Genomic DNA, 25,257 nt, shown 5'->3' on the forward strand with positions numbered 1-25,257 from the left:
CTGTTAAAGTTAAATATATATTCATGTCTTATAACACATAAGTCTAACTCGTAGGAATATATTCAACATAAATGCTCCCATAGACACTAAAAGACATGTTCAAGAATGTTCATAGCAGCACTATCCAAAATACCCTCAAACTGGAGCACCCAATCAATTGGAGAATAAACAAATAGTAGTACAGTCATACAATAGAATAATATAAAGCACTGAGAATAAAATTAATTAGGATAGTGTGTAACAGATGAATTTTACAAACATAATGTTGAGTAAAAGAAGCCAAACATAAAAGAGAAATACTCCATAGGTCCATTTGTATAAAAGTTAAAAAAAAAAAAAAAAAGAGGGGTGCCTGGGTGGCTCAGTCGGTTAAGCGTATGACTTCGGCTCAGGTCATGATCTCACGGTCCATGAGTTCGAGCCCTGCGTCGGGCTCTGTGCTGACTGCTCAGAGTCTGGAGCCTGTTTCAGATTCTGTGTCTGCCTCTCTCTCTGACCCTCCCCCGTTCATGCTCTGTCTCTGTCTCAAAAATAAACGTTAAAAAAAAGTTAAAAAAAAGAAACGAATCTATGATAATAGAAGTCAGAAGCATGCTTACATTTAGCAGGGAGGGTAATGAGCACACAAAAACAGAAGGGGGCTTCAAGCGTTTTGGTAACAGTTTTAATTTAGGTTCTACTTATACAAGTGTGCTCACTTCATGAAAATGTATTGAGTTGTACACTTAGAATGTGTACCCTTTTCTGATATATATTTCAAAATAGTGACTTTTTAAAAATTGTAAACTTTTGTAAACATCAGTTATCACTTCTTTCTTAAATATAATCAAACCCACAAGAGAAAGTTTCTTCTCAAAATGTATTTTATGAGGAACACTAATATATCATTTCAGTTTGTTCTGAAAAGTGTTCTTTTACTGAAAGCTAACCCAACAGATATTTCTTTAGAGCTTCCACTACTTAAAAACTGGAGAAACGATCGGGCGCACTTCTGTGACTTAAAAGGACATTGGTATGACAACAGTTATAATTTGGAATGAAATGGCAAATACTATATGCAATAGTAAATAAGGACGCCTGGTGGCGCTGCAGGCTAGGAGTATGAATGAAAAGCTCTGTGACCATGCCGGACGCCATTAAGCTGGGACTCAGAATAATGAATGCTTCCTGAAAGACGGAAGTATTTTAGGTAAGATCTAGGGGCAGATGTCTTCAGAGAGGACATCATTCTAGGGCGAGTCAGTCAGATCTAATTCAAGGTTATTTAACCAAATCATCTGGGTCGACCGTATACAGAGGTGAAGAAACTGCACCACGTGAATTTGGTCTGAACAATGGAGACAGCGCTAGCAAAAACGCCACAGAAAAGGCAAGTTCTCTTTCTTGCTATATTGATGCTTTTGTGGGAGGCTGGCTGTGACTCAATTAGGTATTCCATTCCAGAAGAAACAGAAAGTGGCTCCTTTGTGGCCAACCTGGCAAAGGACCTGGGGCTCAGGGTGGGGGAACTAGCTACTCGAGGCGCGCGAATCCATTACAAAGGAAACAAACAGCTCTTGGAACTGGATGTAGAAACCGGGAATTTGCTGCTATATGAAAAACTAGACCGGGAGGTGCTGTGCGGAGTGACAGATCCCTGTATACTGTACTTCCAGTTATTACTGGAAAACCCGGTGCAGTTTTTTCAGGCTGATCTGCAGCTCACAGATATAAATGACCATTCCCCAGAGTTCCTAGACAAGGAAATGCTCCTCAAAATCCCAGAAAGCGTTCAGCCTGGGACTGTATTTCCTTTGAAAATAGCTCAGGACTTTGACATAGGTAGCAACACTGTTCAGAACTACACAATCAGCCCTAACTCCCATTTTCATGTTGTCACTCATAATCGCGGAGATGGCAGAAAATACCCAGAGCTCATGCTGGACAAATCGCTGGACCGGGAGGAGCAGTCTGAACTCAGTTTAACCCTTACGGCGCTGGATGGTGGGGATCCACCTAGGTCCGGGACCACTGCAGTCCGTATTGAAGTCGTGGACATCAATGATAATGCCCCTGCGTTTTTACAGTCGCTCTATGAGGTACAGGTCCCGGAGAACAGCCCCCCAAACTCCTTAGTTGTCGTTGTCTCTGCCCAAGATTTAGATGCAGGAACATATGGGAATGTACGCTACACTCTATTCCAAGGCAATCATGTTATTCAACCATTTGTAGTAGACGAAATAACAGGAGAAATTCATCTGAAAAAGGCATTGGATTTCGAGGCAACTCGATACTATAACGTGGAAATTGCAGGCACAGACGGTGGGGGCCTTTCAGGAAAATGCACTGTAGCTATAGAAGTTGTGGATGTGAATGACAACGCCCCCGAACTGACCATGTCAACGCTCACAAGCACAACCCCAGAAAACTCCCCAGAGACTGTAGTTGCTGTTTTCAGTGTTTCTGATCCAGACTCCGGGGACAACGGTAGGATGGTTTGCTCCATCCAGAACGATCTTCCCTTTCTCTTGAAACCCACATTCAAGAACTTTTACACCCTAGTTACAGAAAAGCCACTGGACAGAGAAAGCCAAGCTGAGTACAACATCACCATCACCGTCACCGACTTGGGGACCCCCAGGCTGAAAACGCAGCACAACATCACCGTGACGGTCTCCGACGTCAACGACAACGCCCCCGCCTTCAGCCAAACCACCTACACCCTGCGCGTCCGCGAGAACAACAGCCCCGCCCTGCACATCGGCAGCGTGAGCGCCACGGACAGGGACTCGGGCGCCAACGCCCAGGTCACCTACTCGCTGCTGCCGCCCGCGGACCCGCAGCTGCCCCTGGCCTCCCTGGTGTCCGTCAACGCGGACAACGGGCAGCTGTTCGCGCTCAGGTCCCTGGATTACGAGGCGCTGCAGGCGTTCGAGTTCGGCGTGCGCGCGGCCGACCGCGGCTCGCCCGCGCTCAGCAGCCAGGCGCGGGTGCGCGTGCTGGTGCTGGACGACAACGACAACGCGCCCTTCGTGCTGTACCCGCCGCAGAACGGCTCTGCGCCCTGCACCGAGCTGGTGCCCAGGGCGGCCGAGGCGGGCTACCTGGTGACCAAGGTGGTGGCGGTGGACGGCGACTCGGGCCAGAACGCCTGGCTGTCGTACCAGCTGCTCAAGGCCACGGAGCCCGGGCTGTTCGGCGTGTGGGCGCACAACGGCGAGGTGCGCACGGCCCGGCTGCTGAGCGAGCGCGACGCCGTCAAGCACAGGCTGGTGGTGCTGGTCAGGGACAATGGCGAGCCGCCGCGCTCGGCCAGCGTCACGCTGCACGTGCTGCTGGTGGACGGCTTCTCGCAGCCCTACCTGCCGCTCCCGGAGGTGGCGGCGGCCGAGGCGCGGGCAGACCCGCTCACCGTCTACTTGGTCGTCGCCTTGGCGTCCGTGTCGTCGCTCTTCCTGTTCTCGGTGCTGGTGTTCGTGGCGGTGCGGCTGTGCAGGCGGAGCCGGGCGGCGTCTGCGGGTCGCTGCTCGGGGCCTGAGGGCCACTTTCCGGGCCACCTGGTGGACGTCAGCGGCACGGGGACGCTGTCCCAGAGCTACCAGTATGAGGTGTGTCTGACGGGAGGCTCGGGGACTAGTGAGTTCAAGTTCTTGAAGCCGATTATCCCGAACTTCCCTTCCCAGGGCATTGGAAAGGAAATGGAGGAAAACGCCAACTTCCGGAATAGCTTTGGATTTAATTAGGGATCTGATCACAATGCTGTGAGTTTTGTCATTTATCTCTAATTAACCCAAATACCGAGTTTGAGAGCGTCATGGAGAAAAATCCCACCTTCAGGTATGATTTCCCTGAATTTATCCTTTTCAACTTTATCTTGCCCAATTTTGGGAAAACTGAATTCTCTGTCACTGCATCTATGCATACGCAGTGCCATCCCAGATCTATGCATGCTGTTGACTTTCCTAAAATGTTTGCTTTTGATGGTATTTGTCAGGATAAGCTGTCTTAATGAAATCAAATACTGTTTTTCTCTGTATTCTGTCCATTCTGTTTCATCACACTGTTTTTGATGCTAAATAGCAAAAATAAAAAGGTTTTACATAATTTTATTTTGTTTTCAAAGGAATACATGCAAATGATAATGAATGTAATATGTGAGAAAACTTGACAAAAAGCAACAATGTTCTAACTACTCTTCTTTCCTAGCTTTCATCCATACTGGCAAACATTTTTTAAACAATTTTTATTGAATTATACATACAGAAAAGGGAACGAATCATAATTTCAATGTGTTTTCAGAAAGTTAACATACTTGGTACCAGCATCTTGGTGGTTAGTAATGAAATGTTACTAACATTTCAGGTGCCACACAAATTACCCCTTAAAGTCACTACCAGCCCAAGTATAACAATATCCTGACTTCCAATACTATGATTTACTTTTGCCTGTTTTGAATTTATATAATTGGAAGAGTAGAGTATGAACTGCTTTGTGTCTGGCTGATTTCACTCAACATTATGTTTATGATATTTGTCCATGACAATGCTTTTAATTTTAGTTTTTCATTCTCATTGCTGTATAGTATTCCACTGTATGAATATTTTACAATTTTTTTTTTTAATTTTTTTTTCAACGTTTATTTATTTTTGGGACAGAGAGAGACAGAGCATGAACGGGGGAGGGGCAGAGAGAGAGGGAGACACAGAATCGGAAACAGGCTCCAGGCTCTGAGCCATCAGCCCAGAGCCTGACGCGGGGCTCGAACTCACGGACCGCGAGATCGTGACCTGGCTGAAGTCGGATGCTTAACCGACTGCGCCACCCAGGCGCCCCATGAATATTTTACAATTTATGACCCATCCCACTATAGACAGATATTTGGGTTGGTGCACAGTTTGCTTGTTTGAATAGTACTACTTTGAACATTCTCATACACGTCCTTTGGCAAACATGTATATGCATTTCTGTTGGTATATACTTAGGGGTGAAATTGCTGCTCATTTAGTAAGTACATGTTCCCTTTTTGTAGATTCTTCCAAATAGTTTCCAAAGTGGTTGTACCAGTTTACACTGCTCTCAGTACTGTCTGGATGTACCAGTTCCTCCATATTTTTGCCAACACTTTCATTTTATCCCATTGGAAAGTACCTTTAAACCTTTTATCTCTAGTCCTTTTTATATTCTTTTTTTATTACTAAAGAATATGTTTGTAACCTTTTCATAAAGTCTAAACAATTTCCTTAATTTCCTGCTACTGTTGTCTAGTACCTAGCACACTTAAAACTTCTCTCATTCATCCTTTACATAGAGCTCTGTCACTATTTTCCAGTACTTCCCTGAACAAGCTGAAACCCTCCATTTATTGTTCATAACAACAGTTCCTTTCATTTACTTGTCTGACAGAAAAAATACAATTCTTATTTTTTTCTCTTACTTCTTTCTCCCTTACACTTTACAACCTCTATCAAATTGACTTACACTTTTATATAGTCCAGATTGATGACATTTTTACTCTATAACCATAGCTAAGAATAGAATTCCCCCTTTTGTCTGTATATCTGTTGTAGAATCTGAAATCACTATTAAAAATTCACTTTTAATGACCATTATATTATGAATGCCCTGTAACCAAAGATCACAAGGACACACTGGATCAGAACAAAGCTGGGTTTATTGACTTGTTGTAACAAGGGAGACTGCACATTCTGGGAAAGCTTTGGTCACCTTAGTAATAGCTCCTTAAAAAAGTATAAGGCTTGTGTTTGGTAGTTTTGCATAGCGCTCAAGGAAGTAGCCCTGGACTGGATGCTTCCAGTGAATGGGAGTAATTCTATTATAGGGTATCTTATTGAATTGTATTCAGGAAATGAGAAGAACAAAGGGAGGTTAAAATGTAATTGTTTTTTTAAAAACCAGCATTCAATCATAATCAGCCAGGACAGAGTACTCTGGGCATTGTTTTGGTTTATACAATGTTCTTGTTTTTGACTGTGCTCAAGCATGATCATGATGTCATCTCATTGCAGTTTTGTTCCATCTGATCACAATCCCTCTTTAATGATGTTCTGTGAAGTTGTTTATATTCAACAGGAGATCATGGCCTATTTGTGAGTGCCACGCCAATTCCTATGTATAAGAGACTGATTTTCTCAAAATATTCATTGCACTATAAAATTCCTAGAAGAAAGCATAGGAGAAAAGCTTCATGGCATTGAATTTGGTGGTGATTTCTTGGCTTTCACACCAAAAGCACATGGAACAAAGCGAAAATAGACCAATGAGACTACATCAAACTTAAAAAATTTTGTGCACCAAAGAACACCATCAACAGTGAAAAGGCAACCTATGGAATGGGAGAAAATATTTGCAAATACTATATCTGATATGGGGTTAATGTCCATAATATTTAAGAACTCCTACAACCCAACAAAAACAAAAAAATCAAATAACCTGATTAAAAAATGAGCAAAGGACTTAGATATTTCTCCAGAGATGATATGCAGATGGCCAACAAACATACGAAAAAATGTTCAACATCACTAATCATCAGAGAAATGGAAATCCAAACCACAATGTAGTGTCACCCTACACACATTAGAATGACTGCTATCAAAACAAACAAACAAACAAACAAACAAACAAACAAACAGAAAATAGCAAGTGTTCAAAAGGATGTGGAGAAACTATTCCCTCCGTGCACTGTTGGTGAGATTGTAGAATGGTGCAACTGCTATAAAAACAGTATGAAGTCTTCTCAAAAAAGTGTAAAAGAGAACTTCTATATGATCTGGCAATCCCATATCTGGGTATATACCTAAAGGAATTGAAAGCAGGGTCTCAAAGATACTTGTGCACCCATGTTCATAGCAGCAGTATTCACAACTGGCCAGAGGTGGAACCAACCCAAATACCCATGTATGGAATCTTAAAAAAGGAAGGGAAGCCTATCACATGCTACAACATGGATGAACTTTGAGGGCATTCTTCTAAGTGAAAGAAGATAGTCACAAAAAGGCAAATACAGTATGATTCCACTTATATGATGTATCCAAGGTTGTTAAATTCATACAAACAGAAAGTAGAATGGTGCCTTCCAGGGACTGGGGGAGGAGGAAAAGGAGAGTTTTTGTTTGGTGGGTATAGAGTTCAGATCTGCGAAATGGAAACGTTCTGGAGATCTGCTTCCCAACAATGTGAATGTACTTAACACTATGGAACTGTATACCTAAAAATGGTTATGATGGTAAATTTTGTGTTACATTTTTTAACCGCAGTAAAATACATTGCTCATTGCAGAGCCATATTACTTAAGGACTGTATTTTCTGCTCCTTTAATCTACTGTTGTGTTTCCTGTGCCATTGAAAATACAGTGTTCCTAGAATCAAGATAAAATAAATTCACCATTTTATTTTATTTTACTTTACTTTAGGTTACTTTTTCTTTTTTAGAGAGAGAGCACACAAGTGGGGGACAGAGGCACAGGGAGAGAGAGGGGGGGATCCCAAGCAGGCTCCATGCTTAGCACAGAGCCTGATGTGGGGCTCGATCCCACAACCCTGGGATCATGACCTGAACAGAAATCAAGAGTCAGATTTAGCCAACTGAGCCACCCAGGTGCTACAGATTCACCATTTTCGACTCCATCAGTTGGCTTTACCATATCTTCAAATATTTCTAAATAATTCAGGTTCCTATAACTCTTACCTGAAACTCTCTTTCTGCTTCTGTCTGGACTAAATGATCTCTAAATGTGTACAAAACTATCATTTTGTTTTTATACCTCTCCTAGTTAAGCCCATTGTTTGATAGATTACTTATCTCCTATTTTTAAAGCCCTCGCTGTGCTACAGTATATCCTCAAGTGGATTCCTAAGAGAGGGCACATGAAAAATAAACTCTGTCTCTGCATGTCTGAGAATGCATTTAGTTTTCTTTTACACTTCATTGATGTGCTATATAGTATATATGTCATTTAATGTCCGAAAAATTCTAAAAATTCCTGCCTTTTCATATCTGGGATCATTTCATCTCTACTATTATTTCCTTAATAACTGTATTCCTAACTTTATTTTTTTCTGAGCCTTGTGTTTTGTCAGATATTGAACATTCTCAGTAATATCTCTAGTTTCTTTTATTTCTCCTTTATTTTACATCTTTGGTTTTTCCTCTCCATCCTCTTTTAAAGTGAGTCCCTCACTTTATTTTGAGCATTTCTGTTTCTTCCCCTAGGAGAAGTGTTGATATTTGTTGCTACAGGATGCAGGGATATCCTGGCAACTTCACAGCAGAAGAGTGACATGCTGAAAACAGGGGAAAAACCTCATGACGTCAAATCTAGAAATCCACACCAAATTTCTGAAAACTAAAGAAAAGGAAAAAATCTTGATGGCAGTGACAGTAGATTTCTCACCAAAAACCATGGGAGTCAGAAACAAGTGACACATATTTTTCAAGTGCTGAAAGAAAAGAAATGTTAAAAGAATCATATATCCAGTGAAAATATCTTTCAGGAAGAGAATTTGTTGCCAGTAGACCTACCCTAAAAGACTGGCTGACGGAAGTTATCCAAACAGAAAGGAATCAATTAAAAAAAGAATCTTGGAACATCAGGAAAGAAGAACACAGTAAATAAAAATATGGTTAAATGCCATAGACATTCCTTCTCCTCTTGAGTTTTCTAAATTATGTTTGATGGTTGAATCCCAAATTATATATGATTATGTCTGATTAGTTCTAAGTATATATTGAGGAAATACTTAAGACAGCTTTAAATGGGGGAGGTTAAAGGGAGGTAAGTTTTCTATCCTTCTCTTGAACTGGTAAAATGACATACCAGTAAACTGTAATAAGTTAAGTATGGAGCAACTACTATAAAAGCTATACAGTGTGATACACCAAAAAACGCTATAGATAAATCAAAGTGGAATTCTAAAAAAGTGTTCTAATAAACTACAAGAAAGGCAGGAAAAAGAAAACAGAAACAAAAATCAGAACAAATATAAAAGAAAAAATAAAATGTCAGGCTTAGGCTCTACTATATCAGTAATTACATTTAATGTAAATGGTCTGAACACACCAATCAATACAAAGAGATTGATATAATGTGTTTAAAAATGACCAACTGTATGCTGTCTACAAGAAACTTCACTTCAAATATGATATAGGCAGGTTGAATGTAAAAAGATGGAAAACATATTATGCAAATGTTGATAAAAATGTATTAGGAGTGGCCATACTAATATCAGATAAAGTGACATCAGAGGAAAGAAAATGACCAGAGACAGAGTAGGACATTAGGTAATGATAAAAGAGGACACAGCATTCCTAAATAAGTATACATATTTACAAACAACAAAGGTACAAAATACGTGAAGCAAAAACTGACAAAACTGAAAGGAGAAATAGATCTACAATAAAAGTTGGATACTTCAATACAGAAAATCAGCAAGAACACAGAACCGAACAACACCCTCAACAGGATGGATCTAATCCATATTTACAGAACACCTAGCCAAAAATACCAGAATACACATTCTTTTCAAATGCTTCCCAAAAATATGCAAGATAGACTGTGTAAACAAGGCCATACACAAATTTCAATCAATTTAAAAGAACTGAAATCATACAGTGTGGGTTCTCCATTCACAATAGAATCAAACTAAAAAATCAAACATAAAGTAACAGGAAAATCTTCAAATGCTTGAAAACGAAACATTTCTAATTAATCCATGGATCAAAGGCAAAGTCTCAAGGAATATAAAAAATACATCAAGCTGAACTAAAAATGAAAAGACAACAAATTAAAATTTATAAGACACAGCTAAAGCAGTGCAGAGGGACATTTATAGCACTAAATGCATATTAGAAAAGAGGAAGGGGCTCCTGGGTGGCTCACTCGGTTAAGCGTCTTGACTCTTGATTTCAGCTTAGATCATGATCTCACAGTTCGTTTATTGAGTTCCAGCCCTGCGTGGGACTCATCACTGATGGTGTGGAGCCTGTCTGGGATCCTTTTTCTCTCCTTCTCTTTCTGCCCTGCCTCTGTGCACATGTGATGTTTCTCTCTGTCTCTCAAACTTAAAAAATTTTTTTAAAGAAAAGAGGAAAAGTCCCAATCATCTAATCTCCCACCTCCAGAATCTAGAAAAATAAGAGAAAAATAACCCAAAGCAAGCAGGAGAAGCAGGAGGAAGGAAATAGTATAAATAATAGAAGAAATCAATTAAATTCCAAATAAAAATAATAGAGAAAATCAATGAAGTAAAAAGTTGATTCTTTGAAAAAATAAAACTGACAGATATCTAACAAGGAAGTCTTCTTCCCCAAACATTTGAGATTTCAAATGTGTTTAGCATCAATTCCTTTATACTTTCAGGCTTTTATGCATCATTTCTTTCTCCCATCAATTGAGAGGGTTCTTTAAGTGATTGCTTACATATCTCCATCTTTGCCCTGAGTCATTGTTTTTTCTTGCATATAGTTAAATGAGATTTTAAGAGATTTATAACAAAATTAAAGAGTTCTAAGATGAACCATGAGGGTTAGTCTTTATCTTTCATTTTTAGTAAACTTGAAGAATTTTTAAAATGTATAATGGAATGAAAGGAAAACAAACATTTGTAGCATAAAAATGGAAATCAGCTTGATCAGCTATGCAATAATTATAAGCTAACTAAATAAAATTAAGTTTAATATACTTTATAATGTTTCATCAAAGTATTTCAGCTCTTTGATAATAATCAGTTAATCTTAATGATCTGTCACTTCACATAAGCATACACGAACATAATAAGTATTGGTATGAATATTGGAAATGGTGTTTTTTTACATTGTTTCCCTTTACATGTTGTGTCTAGAGGAAACAAAGGTTTTGCCACCTAATTATTAAAATTAAGCTGGAATATGAGTAAGAAGGTTCCCAATGAATGAAGGAAACGTTCTATATCTTGAAAGAGTTGTGGGTTACATGGATGGATCCATTGTTAAAATGGCACAGTTAAGATTGGTGCATTTCAATTTGTGTAAATGTTACCTTAAAACAACTATACAAAAATAAACATTGACTGGGAGGCGGAGGGTGGAGGGAAAGGTATAGATGAAGCAAGACAAGATGTTTTGAAGCTGGGTGATGTGTACATGGAAGTTATGCTGTTTGCCTTGTATGTACTGAACTTGTTTCACAATAAGTGCTAATGAGTTATTACTTGTGAGACAAGTTGACAAATGTCAATTCAATTCTACTCTAGTAAAGCAAAACAAAAGAGAGTAAAACAGAGATGCATTCTCCTGAAAGAATCTAAAGTAATCCATTTCCATAAAGAGGCAGTTTCTTCACATACCAACTGACACCCTTGGAGGATACATTAAGGTATTCTGTTCTTCTTTCTATAATAAAAAGCAATGTTCTCCAAGATATTTCAGTGATCTAAACTGAGTTCTACAAATGCTGTACTGCTAGTAAAATTTGCTTTAAAATGAAAAATTATTCAGTAAGCTATCTGTGAAGATGTGTGGTGGTGCTGCAGGTCAAGAGAGTAAATAAAGGACTGCACAGATGTCAGGGATGCCATTAAGCTGGAATCAGAATATCCACTGAAGGAAGGAAATCTTTAGGGTTGGGCTAGAAATAGCTCTGTTTCAAAGAAGAAACTACACCCATCTAATGTGTTTATGGTTGTTGGTTTTACTTCATCAGTTTATTTTGTTATTCATACCCTCAAGGAAATCTATTCTCAGTAACATTTATCAAGTGAACCATAGAGACTGGTCACCATAATCTTATTTTTTTATCCTTCTGGATAGATAGAGTGCTTTTTAAGTACAAAATTATTTCATATGGCCAGAGTTTAGATGTTATTTAGCTTTACTTATTTTACCTAGAGTTGAAACATTTTGAAAAAGATCCTCAGTTTTAATCTTTCATCATTTTGGCTCTTACCTGAAGTGAAGTTTGGTTGAACTCAGTTGATTTAATCTCTCAATATGTATGAAACCAATCTGAAATGAAATTATACTTGGCGTATTTTGTGTTGTTATATGTGCACTGACCCAGTTCATGTATTTTCAGGATGTTTAAAGACATGTTTTCCTATTAATCTGAACAGAAACTGAGGAGATAGAAATGGATAAAGCCATGATGAACCATCATTGAATTCTGTGGAATCCACTCAAGTGTAATTCACCTTTCACATTACCTTATTTGATATTTATTTATAGAAACTCATGTCATCTTTGTTGTGGGAGGGTGGCAGAGGTGAATGTTTATTTTCTGCATTGCATTATGTCCTTACAACAGGATAATATATTTGGGCCTCGATTAATTACTATAGGAGTTAAATTTGATTTAAAAATTACAATAATATAAACAATCCTAATAAAAATCATGACCAATCCTACCTGTACAAAATGAAGTAAAATCCCAAGATGTGTACTCATGACAGACTATTGATTGTTGCTAGTTCCTCTTTTAAATAATTGAATTGATTAGATACTTCTAAAGTATTTCTTGGCCTCAGTTTTCCTTCTAATAGCCTAATTCTTTCCTTTATTTTGCAGGTATAAGCACAAAATAAAGTAGGTCTGTTGTTTATGTCATTTTATGAGCCATATAACTTAGAGAAATAGTTTTTTTATTTTATAATTGGTGTTGCTAACCAACATTTACATTTTGTAGTTTATTGATTTGTTGGGACAAATAATGTACATTTTGAATTCACAAATCACACTATTCGTCAGAGATAAATTTCATTGCCAAAGAATACAAGATGATTATAGTAAATTTACATTACTTGGGGTAGTGATTTTTAAACGTTAGTATGCATGAGAATCACTTAAAGACAAAGATTGAAGTGCAGATTTCAGTTAGCACCCCCAGAGAATTTGATTCAAGATCTAGAGGGAAGACCAGGAGTTGACTTTGAAAAAAAAGCAACCCAAGACTCCCAAGTAATTATTTATGCATATGGTTCACACACTATGGTTTGAGAAACACTGACTCCACCTCAAAGTCTTTATAACGCTCAGATTTGGGGAATAGTATTGCCTGTATGTTATATTGAAGTTATCAATTTGAACGCGTGGTGGCAGTGCAGGCTAAGAGAGTGAATAAAGCTCTGCAGATTCGGTGGACTCCATTTTATTCAGAGACCCTCTCTCCCCTCAAATACAGGACACATTTACAGCTAGAGCAAAGTTAGAAGTATTCAGGAAGGCAGTCGTCACCAGAGAAGTTATAAGACAAATTCGAAATTCAACAGCAAAGAGATTACGGAGGGTAGATGATGGACGTGGTGATTGGGGCTGGAAAAGGATTTTTTCCTCTGGAATCAGACCTAATAGAAATGGCGCAAACAAAAGTACATCGCAAGAAAAGGCAAGTGACTATCCTCATTATATGGATGATTTTGTGGGAAGTGGGTTCAGAATCGATTCAATATTCTGTCCTGGAGGAGACAGAAAGTGGCACGTTTGTGGCCAATTTGACAAAGGATCTGGGACTCAAGAGAGGAGAGCTGGCTGAGCGGGGTGCTCAGGTCGTTTTCAAGGGGAACAGACAGCATTTGCAGCTTGACTCACAGACTTATGATTTGCTGCTAAATGAGAAACTGGACCGGGAAGAGCTGTGCGGTTCCACTGAGCCCTGTGTGCTACCTTTCCAAGTATTACTGGAAAATCCCTTGCAGTTTTTTCAGGCTGCTTTACGAGTCAGAGACATAAATGACCACGCCCCAGAGTTCCCAACCAGAGAAATGCTACTAAAAATATCAGAAATTACTACACCAGGAAAGCTATTTCCTTTGAAAATGGCACAGGATTTAGACGCTGGTAGCAACGGTCTTCAGAGCTACATAATCAGCTCCAATCCTCATTTCCACGTTCTCACTCGCAATCGCAGAGACGGCAGGAAGTTCCCGGAGCTGGTGCTAGACAAAGCCTTGGACCGGGAGGAGCAGCCCGAGCTTAGGCTTACCCTCACAGCACTGGATGGTGGGTCTCCGCCGCGTTCTGGAACCACGGAGATTCAGATAGTGGTCTTGGACATCAATGACAACGCCCCCGAGTTTGCTCAGGAGCAATATGAGGCGCAAATCCCTGAAAACAATTCCCTGGGCTCTCTGATTATCACCGTCTCAGCGAGGGATTTAGATGCTGGATCTTTTGGGGAAGTATCTTACGCCCTATTTCAGGTAGATGACATTAATCAGCCCTTCGAAATAAACGCAATTACAGGCGAAATTCGACTGAGAAAGACTTTGGATTTTGAGGAATTTCAATCTTACCATGTGGATATTGAGGCTACAGATGGTGGGGGACTATCAGGAAAATGCTCTTTGGTCATCAAGGTTCTGGACGTAAATGACAACACTCCTGAATTGACCATGTCCTCACTCACCAGTCCCATTCCCGAAAACCTGCCAGACATCATAGTGGCAGTTTTCAGTGTATCAGATGCAGATTCTGGACAAAATCAACAGATTGTTTGCTCTATAGATGACAATCTCCCCTTTCTTCTAAAACCATCAGTGGAGAATTTCTACACATTGGTAACTGAAGGAGCGCTGGATAGAGAGAGCCAGGCCGAGTACAACATCACCATCACCGTCACCGACTTGGGGACCCCCAGGCTGAAAACGCAGCACAACATAACCGTGACGGTCTCCGACGTCAACGACAACGCCCCCGCCTTCAGCCAAACCACCTACACCCTGCGCGTCCGCGAGAACAACAGCCCCGCCCTGCACATCGGCAGCGTGAGCGCCACGGACAGGGACTCGGGCGCCAACGCCCAGGTCACCTACTCGCTGCTGCCGCCCGCGGACCCGCAGCTGCCCCTGGCCTCCCTGGTGTCCATCAACGCGGACAACGGGCAGCTGTTCGCGCTCAGGTCCCTGGATTACGAGGCGCTGCAGGCGTTCGAGTTCGGCGTGCGCGCGGCCGACCGCGGCTCGCCCGCGCTCAGCAGCCAGGCGCGGGTGCGCGTGCTGGTGCTGGACGACAACGACAACGCGCCCTTCGTGCTGTACCCGCCGCAGAACGGCTCTGCGCCCTGCACCGAGCTGGTGCCCAGGGCGGCCGAGGCGGGCTACCTGGTGACCAAGGTGGTGGCGGTGGACGGCGACTCGGGCCAGAACGCCTGGCTGTCGTACCAGCTGCTCAAGGCCACGGAGCCCGGGCTGTTCGGCGTGTGGGCGCACAACGGCGAGGTGCGCACGGCCCGGCTGCTGAGCGAGCGCGACGCCGTCAAGCACAGGCTGGTGGTGCTGGTCAGGGACAATGGCGAGCCGCCGCGCTCGGCCAGCGTCACGCTGCACGTGCTGCTGGTGGACGGCTTCTCGCAGCCCTACCTGCCGCTCCCGGAGGTGGCGGCGGCCGAGGCGCGGGCAGACCCGCTCACCGTCTACTTGGTCGTCGCCTTGGCATCCGTGTCGTCGCTCTTCATGTTCTCGGTGCTGGTGTTCGTGGCGGTGCGGCTGTGCAGGCGGAGCCGGGCGGCGTCTGCGGGTCGCTGCTCGGGGCCTGAGGGCCACTTTCCGGGCCACCTGGTGGACGTCAGCGGCGCGGGGACGCTGTCCCAGAGCTACCAGTATGAGGTGTGTCTTCGGGGAGGCTCGGGGACTAGTGAGTTCAAGTTCTTGAGGCCGATTATCCCGAACTTCCCTCCCCAGGGCATTGGAAAGGAAATGGAGGAAAGCCCCACGGTTCTGGATAGTTTCTTATTCAGTTAAGTATTCTATTCAGCTCTTTTGAAAATCTCTTTTAACTCAAAGTTACATGTTACTGATGGTCCGATTTTAATTATTTACGACACGTCCTTAGATTGAGAAAAAATCAGATACTGAGTATACATAGTATTTTCCCTATGCTATGGTTAGTAGATTTTTGTTACTCTCAACTATATTTGACAGTCTGAATAAAAAGTAAATTTTTATTTGAATACTTTAAAATTTTTGAAACTCAATCATCTATTCATTTTACAAAAATTGTAATGCAAAGTCCTTAAGTAGGATTGTATATCTATTAGTGACAATGGTCATCACTATAGCTATGTAAGGAAATTTTTTAAATGTGAGTGTTTGGGGCATTTGGCTGACTCAGTTGGTAGAGCATTCGACTCTTGACCTGGGTGGTGAGTTCAAGTCCCATGTTGGTTATAGAGCCTACTTAAAAAAAAAAGAAGAAGAAAATGTGAATGTTTGATATTTAATCTGCTTGTTTAAGTTTCATTTTGGGGTGACTGCCACAGTGTGAATAACTAAAGATAAATACTAAAGATGGCTAAATGCGAGGATAGCCATTCATATTTATGGGTAATTCAACATACCATAATAATCAATACATTTTTCTATGCATATAAACTTTACAAAAGTATCAGTACATTAAACTCCAATTTGTGAGCTTCATGTAAGCCTATGATAGTCTTTTTTAATAATACCAACCCAATTATAAGTGCATAATAAATATTTGTTGAAAGTTATTAACATTCCAATAGTGAATTTTAAAAATTAATTTTCAAGGAATACAGAAAAATGCTAATGAAGTACCTTTGTCAGTAAGTGAAACTACACATCATTGTTTTATTTTCTTTCTAAACAGAAAACACCCTCCATGCACCCTAAACTCTATTACAGAATATAAAATGTTCAGAGTATATTTCATCTCCTTGTCTTTGTCTAACAATCTGAAAGTTCAAATGTATTATTTAGTAAAATCCAAATTATATTGAAAAATACCTTCCTCCTAGCTTCTAAAGCTTTTTTATATGTGATACCTGCCAAGACCTAAGTAAGCTGTTAGTGTCAGGTTATTAGGTAATGTCAGATTTTCTGTTCTAGTGCTGTGTAAGTATCATTTATCTTTGTTTTTTAAGTAGGCTCCACGCTCAGTGTGGAGCCCAGTGCAGGTTCTGAACTCACAACCCTGTGATTAAAACCTGAGCTGAGATCAAGTCAGTTGCTCAACCAGCTGAGCCAGCCAGCCACCCTGTCATTTATCTTTATTAACCATAAAATCATTTACTTTCACAGTTTAGCCGGTATTTGTCTTGTGCTGGTTTTATTTGTAGTATTTTAAGAAAAATTTCTCATTTCATCTTCCCATCAAAGTCAGGCAATTTATACTAAAGTGACAGCTGAGTGAATATTTTATTTTTATACTTAATTAAAATGGAACTAGCCTTAACTAAATTATATTTGGCTGTGATTTGTGTCCAAATAAGTGAACTGTCATGGATTATTACTAGGTGGTTCAATGAGTGTAGGGAACACTTACTGTTTTGCATTCTTAGATATTTATCCCATGCTCCTCGGAATAGCATTCTTCTTTGGGGGAAACTACTTTTCCTGCTAGGTCACTGCAACCACTTGGCTTTCGTTGGTGCTGTGGTATTTTTCGGTATACTCATTTCCATAGTCCCAGGGGATATACACTGGGATGGACCCCTGTCCAATGTTGACAGGTTAAAACACTTCCCCAGAAAGTGTATCTTTAACTCCAATGACTTTTTTTTCCTTTTTCATCTTTGTAGAAAAGACACTGCCTGAATCCTGAACTTATATTGATTTCTAACAAATCAAACAGCCATTTCCTCTTAGTCTTATTGGGCATTGCATGGAGTGATTTTATGAAGGAAAAAAAAAATTCCAAAGGCTATGTAGTCCAGGAGACTGACACGAAATCACATTTTAATTTTTTTCAGGGGTTACAGGCACATTTCACTTTGGGAGTGGAAAGTAAATTTTAAAATTTGTAACTTCTTCCAACAATACAACAAATTAGTATTTTTGTAATTGAATGTAAGCACCCATGAGGAAGAACTTTTGTGTTTATTTTACCACTTAATCTCCAGAAGCTGGAAAAATGCCTGCATGGAGAAATACTGGTTAAATGGGTAAGTGAATTTGTCTTGAGCAGAGTTTTGTGTTACTGAACTTGTACCTTGTACCTTTAACGAAGATGAGTATAGACATATATATATAGGTATTACTTTTGCTCTCACAAATATTGTTAGTTACCTGTTACCTGCAATTGGGTGGAAGAGAGTTTATAACCCAAAAGGCTTTCTATTTGTTTTAACTGTTGCATGATGCTTTAAAAAGGAAAAAAACAAACAAAAAACCCTGAAGTTGTAAGGCAAGACGCTTGGTGGCGCTGCAGGCTAAGAAAGTAAAAAACTATCTCTTCAGGCACCATAATAGCTGAGCAGTTTCTAGCTGCTCAAAAAGGAAATGTTTTACACCATTAGGGGGATAGTAGGTTTCTGAGAGGCAGCTATCGCCATATCAATCAGTGTTAAGAACTAACTCAAGATTATTGAACCGAGATAGCGGAGTTGGCTGCACAGCAATTATTTTGTGATTAAATAACTGCATCTTTTGGACCCTAAGGAACGATGGAAACACCGCTACCCAAAGCGCCACAGAAAAGGCAAGTGACCGCCATTATTATTGTATTAATACTATTAATTCTGTGGGAGGTGGACGGTATGACCATTAAATATTCGGTTCTAGAAGAGAGGGAAAGCGGCTCTTTTGTGGCCAACCTTGCAAAAGATCTGGGGCTTGGCTTAGGGGAGCTGGAGGCACGGGACGCCCGGATTCTTTCCAAAGGGAATCAACAGTATTTGCAGCTCGAGCAGAAGAGTGGCAATTTGATCCTAAAAGAAAAATTGGACCGGGAAGAGTTGTGCAGTGACACAGATCCATGTACACTGCATTTCCAGGTGTTACTAAAAAGCCCAGTGCACTTTATTCAAGGTGAACTACAGTTACTAGATGTAAATGACCATGCCCCAGAATTCCTGGAAAATGAAATCCTCCTGAAAATCTCGGAAAGCAGCCATCCAGGGACTGCATTTCCTTTGAAAATAGCTCAAGATTTAGACGTGGGCAGTAACACAGTTCAGAACTACACTATTAGCACCAACTCCCATTTCCACCTTTTCACTCTAAATCACAGTGATGGCAGGAGATACCCTGAGCTGGTGCTGGACAAAGCTCTGGACCGTGAGGAGCAGTCAGAGCTCAGGTTAACGCTCACGGCGCTGGATGGTGGGTCACCTCCGAGAACTGGGACTTCTCAGGTTCTCATTGTAGTCCTGGACATAAATGATAATGCCCCTGAATTTGCTCAGCTGCTCTATGAGGTCCAGGTCCCAGAAAACAGCCCTGTAGGTTCCCTTGTCATCACCGTGTTTGCTACAGATTTAGATGCTGGGACCTATGGAGAGTTATCCTACTCATTTTTCCAATCCTCAAATCAAGTGATTCAGGCCTTTGAAATAAACGCAGTCACGGGGGAAATTCGATTAAAAAAAACGTTGGATTTTGAGGAAATTCGATCTTATCGTTTGGAAATTGAGGCCTCAGATGGTGGGGGTCTTTCGGGAAAATGCACTATAGCTATAGAAGTGATGGATGTAAACGACAACGCCCCCGAACTGACAATGTCAGTACTCATCAGTGATATCCCAGAAAACACCCCTGACACCGTCGTCGCGATTTTCGGAATTTCAGATCCAGACTCCGGGGAAAATGGCAAAATGATGTGTACCATCCAAGACCATCTCCCCTTCTTTCTGAAACTTACTGTAGAAAATTTCTACACTTTGGTGACTGAAAGAGCGCTGGATAGAGAGAGCCAGGCCGATTACAACATCACCATCACCGTCACTGACTTGGGGACCCCCAGGCTGAAAACGCAGCACAACATAACCGTGACGGTGTCCGACGTCAACGACAACGCCCCCGCCTTCAGCCAAACCACCTACACCCTGCGCGTCCGCGAGAACAACAGCCCCGCCCTGCACATCGGCAGCGTGAGCGCCACGGACAGGGACTCGGGCGCCAACGCCCAGGTCACCTACTCGCTGCTGCCGCCCGCGGACCCGCAGCTGCCCCTGGCCTCCCTGGTGTCCGTCAACGCGGACAACGGGCAGCTGTTCGCGCTCAGGTCCCTGGATTACGAGGCGCTGCAGGCGTTCGAGTTCGGCGTGCGCGCGGCCGACCGCGGCTCGCCCGCGCTCAGCAGCCAGGCGCGGGTGCGCGTGCTGGTGCTGGACGACAACGACAACGCGCCCTTCGTGCTGTACCCGCCGCAGAACGGCTCTGCGCCCTGCACCGAGCTGGTGCCCAGGGCGGCCGAGGCGGGCTACCTGGTGACCAAGGTGGTGGCGGTGGACGGCGACTCGGGCCAGAACGCCTGGCTGTCGTACCAGCTGCTCAAGGCCACGGAGCCCGGGCTGTTCGGCGTGTGGGCGCACAACGGCGAGGTGCGCACGGCCCGGCTGCTGAGCGAGCGCGACGCCGTCAAGCACAGGCTGGTGGTGCTGGTCAGGGACAATGGCGAGCCGCCGCGCTCGGCCAGCGTCACGCTGCACGTGCTGCTGGTGGACGGCTTCTCGCAGCCCTACCTGCCGCTCCCGGAGGTGGCGGCGGCCGAGGCGCGGGCAGACCCGCTCACCGTCTACTTGGTCGTCGCCTTGGCGTCCGTGTCGTCGCTCTTCCTGTTCTCGGTGCTGGTGTTCGTGGCGGTGCGGCTGTGCAGGCGGAGCCGGGCGGCGTCTGCGGGTCGCTGCTCGGGGCCTGAGGGCCACTTTCCGGGCCACCTGGTGGACGTCAGCGGCGCGGGGACGCTGTCCCAGAGCTACCAGTATGAGGTGTGTCTTCGGGGAGGCTCGGGGACCAGTGAGTTCAAGTTTCTCAAGCCCATTTTCCCCAACTTCGTGAGTGAAGCAGCTGGTAGGGACGCCGAGGAAAACTCTAATTTTACAAATAATTTTGGGTTCACTTAGGCATCTCACCTTAAGGGGAGATATATGATAATACTAACTAATGTATTATTAGTTCTCAACCTGTTCATTCACATAAAGAACTACATATTCACACAATAATTATTGTCATATTTATAGGTATTTCAGCCTATTGAAGTATTTTACGTTCTGAATCTCTGGGTTTTTGTTGTTGGTGGTGGTGTTTTTAGCCAGCTCACATTTTGCATGTTCATACAATAGGGGAGAAATGGTGTATCTGTTTTGTGGGGGAAGATTTTTGGAGGTCAGAAATGTTTTCAGGTTCCTGATGTTTGAGCTTGTTCACTAATATCTTGTTATGGCTAAGAGAATTGTGTTTTCTGATTATCATTAGCATAGAGTATTGTAAATCATGACTTCCAATTTTAAAAATACTTTTCATTTATACAAATGAATTATACTTTTCATTTATACAAACAAATTTTGTCACGTTAGAAATTGTTAGATTTCTGTAGTAGTGTTTTGTCTTGCCTCAAAGGAACTAATATTTTATCTGGGTGTCGTCTAAGTTGAGTATTGTCTTTCAAAATTGATCTCTTTGGACTATACCATCTGATACAATTTTAAAGAATTCAATCCCTGTTAAATAGGAAAAAAATGTTGGTAGACTTATGATTACTTTTTCAAAATAAATGATTTGGGTATGTAAATAATGATTCTCATTCTTTTAAAATAATAGAAAGTTACATGATTCAAACATATTCAATATGAATAGAAAACAGAAAATTTTTTTCTCTTTCAGATTTTTGTTTAAATTCTAATTAGTTAACATAGAGTGTAATATTAGTTTCAGTAGAATTTAGTGATTCATTACTTACATACAGACCCAGTGCTCATCATAGATTCATAATTAAAACTATGTTTCACCTGAATGTAATAAAGCAAAAATTATATGCAACTATAGATTTTGCTTAAGCTTAGATAAATAATCTCTATAAAGTTAAAACACAAGAATATAATGCATAGTAAGATATTAGCATCACTTGGGGCGCCTGGGTGGCTCAGTCGGTTAAGCGTCCGACTTCAGCCAGGTCACGATCTCGCGGTCCGTGAGTTCGAGCCCCGCATCGGGCTCTGGGCTGACGGCTCAGAGCCTGGAGCCTGCTTCCGATTCTGTGTCTCCCTCTCTCTCTGCCCCTCCCCCGTTCATGCTCTGTCTCTCTCTGTCTCAAAAATAAATAAACGTTAAAAAAATAAAAAAAAAAAAAGATATTAGCATCACTTAACTGCCTGCTAAAAAATGAGGCATCCTCTAATACATGCCCCTTTCACCTTACTTTATACTTTTTGTTCTATATAGTACCTTTTCAATGTTTATAGTATTTACAATGTATTTTTAAAGGATAATCCCCATGATTTTTTAGACTTTTTATGTTTTCAAAGTCAGTGTACCCTTTCACTCTGTTTCATGCAAATATGTTCAAGCAGTCATTTATTTATTTACATATGGTAAGCATAGTTAGTTTTTAAAGCTGTCTGATACTTCTGATAGCTGAAGTTTGTATGTGCCTATTTCTGCTGTATTGTTACTGATTTTTCTTATTGGTTTTATCTTTGTTTCTTTGTGTGACTCATATGGTTGATTGCCCTTGAAAAATTTACTTGTAGGATGTCCTCAAAGCCTAGGTTGCATGTTTCATCCTTCAAAATGTATTTTCATTGGGTTCAGCTAGGATTCTTAAATCACTCTCAGTAGGGAACCACTGCAAACCAATTTTATGGCTTGATGTTTCTCACAACTCAACATATGCATATTGAAAATTAAACACACATGAAGACCAGTCAGTAGCTATAATTTCCCAGGCATCTTTTCTTTTTTTTCTGCTCTACTTAACATCAGGAGCGCTTCCATATAGTTCCCTGAAGTTGGGGTGAGGGAGCATCTTTAGATTTGTTTATGTTTACATTGTATAAACATATGTATATATAGTGGATATAGCCCTGTAGGGATCTCTTAAAATGGGAGGATCTTTGTAGAATATGCTGCAAATTTGGTTGACCCTGAGTCTTGATTTATATTTAATCTCAACGTTTATTCATTTTTGGGACAGAGAGAGACAGAGCATGAACGGGGGAGGGGCAGAGAGAGAGGGAGACACAGAATCGGAAACAGGCTCCAGGCTCTGAGCCATCAGCCCAGAGCCTGACGCGGGGCTCGAACTCACGGACCGCGAGATCGTGACCTGGCTGAAGTCGGACGCTTAACCGACTGCGCCACCCAGGCGCCCCGATTTATATTTAATCTCATGAATAGCTTCAAATCAAAGTCCAAGGGCAAATATTTTTAATTGCCCTGAGGGAATAATGAGTTTTGTTGTTCTGACACACGGTTTACTCCTCCATTACAAGCTTCCATCAAAAATTGGGCTTTTTTTCCATTGTGTTTTCTACTATGTTTTTAGCTCTTTAATTTTTTTAAGAGAGAGAGAGAGAGCGAGTGGGGAGAGGGGCAGAGGGAGGGGGAGAGAGAGAGAGAGAGAGAGAGAGAGAGAGAGAATCTTAAGCAGGCTCCACACTTAGTGTGGAGCTGGAGGCAGGACTTGATTCCAGGACGATAACTTGAGCTGAAATCAAGAGGGAATTGCTCAACCGATCAACCCACTGAGCCACCCAAGCACCCCTAGCTCTTCAATATTTTTAAAGTAGTTTTTTTTTTTTAATTTTTTTTTCAACGTTTATTTATTTTTGGGACAGAGAGAGACAGAGCATGAACGGGGGAGGGGCAGAGACAGAGGGAGACACAGAATCGGAAACAGGCTCCAGGCTCTGAGCCATCAGCCCAGAGCCCGACGCGGGGCTCGAACTCAGGGACCGCGAGATCGTGACCTGGCTGAAGTCGGACGCTTAACCGACTGCGCCACCCAGGCGCCCCTAAAGTAGTTTTTTTAAAAAGTCTTGTACATTATTCTTTATTGTTTTCCATGGGAAAGTCATCTGAATTATCTATACCATCCATTTCAGAAATGAGGAGTTTTGCCTAATGTTGTTTCAATTTGCAGATTCAATTTTGCCATCATTCCAATGATATATGAGGCTATTTTTTCTTTGAATCCGGTGTTTCATTCTTTGGGTACCCTGCCCAGGCAAATGATCTCCTTTCCTCACTAAACTTTAATCTCATGGAGAGAGCTCTTTTTCTATTACATTTAGGAAAATACATACTGAGGTAAATATAGACGAATGAGAGTTGAATAAATTATTGAATTAATGAATTAGTGTGTTATTTTATCATCTGGCTTTATAAACTTACAACAAAAAAATTACAACAAAAAACTACAACAAAAAAATTACCTATTTTTATAAAATGCTCATGTACTGTTTACACTATTTGACATTTGTTTCGTTCACCTAACAATTTATCATTTACAAGTGCCTGGGCTCAGTGGTTGGGTGTTCGACTCTTGATTTTGGCTCAGATAATGATCTTACAGCCCATGGGTTCAAGCCCTGCATCAGTCTGTATGCTGACAGTGTAGAGCCTGCTAGGGATTCTCTCTCCCTCTCTTTGCCCCTCCCCCACTCATGTGTGCACGCACACACACACACTCTCTCTCCCAAAATAAATAATAAAACTTAAAAAAGAATGATTTATCATTTAGAATATGTGAGCCAACTATCATCTTGTAAAGTGTATGATATGTTGAGCATTTTCCATATTTATTCACAAATAATGAAATTTCAGCTAATTTTATTGTATTACATATAAGGGGAGAAAGAGTCTAAGATTCAGTTTCAGACTGTATATATATATACACATATATATATACACATATACATATGTATATGTGTATATATATGCAACTAATTATATATATAATTAGATTATTAAACATTTTTATCCTTAGTTTCTCAGGAATGCACCTGTAATTTTTTATTCTGCCCTATTTTTGAACCAACTAAGATGTGTTAGCATAAGGGAACACTTTAATTGCTTGATGATTTTATACTTCTTTTCCTTTACAAACTCTGACAAGCTCCTATTCCTTATAATTTGAGTGAAGGTATGCAATTCTGACTTTGACCTTGGGTGACTTTGGGTGAATTATTCAGAATTCAGCACAATAAAAAAATAGAAACCACTTTATGTATATCTAACCAAAAACAGATATTTGCTAGAAGGTATTAGATGCTTACAGAATCAGAAGAACTGGACAAGCAGAAGTGAGAGAGCCTGCAATTAACTCCTGGTTTTGAAGCCATACTACCATTTTTGTAGTATAGAAATCAGGAAGCCACTGCTACTGCTACTATCAAAACTGTTGCTTCTACAATATCCTCTCCCATCATCACCTCTAAAACTGGTGAAAATTCAGGGGAATCTAGTGTCTAGCTGCCACAATGGCTTCCAATTACTTCTGAAACTGATGGCTCGACACAGAAATGCTGACTTGGCTGCAAGCACTCACATCTCTCTGACCTTGCTGATTAATAGCAATGACAGTGGGTAGATGACCTTTGCCTGTCTTCTCTA

At 41.4% G+C, this 25,257-nt stretch overlaps 2 protein-coding genes across 2 annotated transcripts; both read left to right on the forward strand.

The window, feature by feature from the left end:
* The first annotated feature begins 575 nt into the window (after positions 1-575).
* Positions 576-4,083, forward strand: PCDHB5 (protocadherin beta 5). The gene has a single exon (XM_045491281.1). It carries the CDS (start codon positions 1,335-1,337, stop codon positions 3,720-3,722), a length of 2,388 nt encoding a protein of 795 aa, XP_045347237.1. The 5' UTR covers positions 576-1,334; the 3' UTR covers positions 3,723-4,083.
* A 7,756-nt stretch (positions 4,084-11,839) lies between these two features.
* On the forward strand, positions 11,840-21,436 carry LOC123604977 (protocadherin beta-17-like). Its single transcript, XM_045491167.1, has 2 exons — positions 11,840-13,683; positions 18,744-21,436. The coding sequence occupies exons 1-2, from the start codon at positions 13,258-13,260 to the stop codon at positions 20,766-20,768; spliced, it is 2,451 nt and encodes an 816-aa protein (XP_045347123.1). The 5' UTR covers positions 11,840-13,257; the 3' UTR covers positions 20,769-21,436.
* Positions 21,437-25,257: the final 3,821 nt, after the last annotated feature.

Source organism: Leopardus geoffroyi, chromosome A1 (assembly GCF_018350155.1).
Source record: "Leopardus geoffroyi isolate Oge1 chromosome A1, O.geoffroyi_Oge1_pat1.0, whole genome shotgun sequence".
Taxonomy (NCBI): domain Eukaryota; kingdom Metazoa; phylum Chordata; class Mammalia; order Carnivora; family Felidae; genus Leopardus; species Leopardus geoffroyi.

Excerpts from the sequence above, each read along its gene's own strand:
- PCDHB5 (XM_045491281.1), top strand. The coding sequence starts at position 1,335 with ATGGAGACAGCGCTAGCAAAAACGCCACAGAAAAGGCAAGTTCTCTTT.
- LOC123604977 (XM_045491167.1), top strand. The coding sequence starts at position 13,258 with ATGATGGACGTGGTGATTGGGGCTGGAAAAGGATTTTTTCCTCTGGAA. Across the intron at positions 13,684-18,743 it reads TTTTTCAGGCTGCTTTACGA|TTACTAGATGTAAATGACCA; the intron begins GTCAGAGACATA and ends GGTGAACTACAG.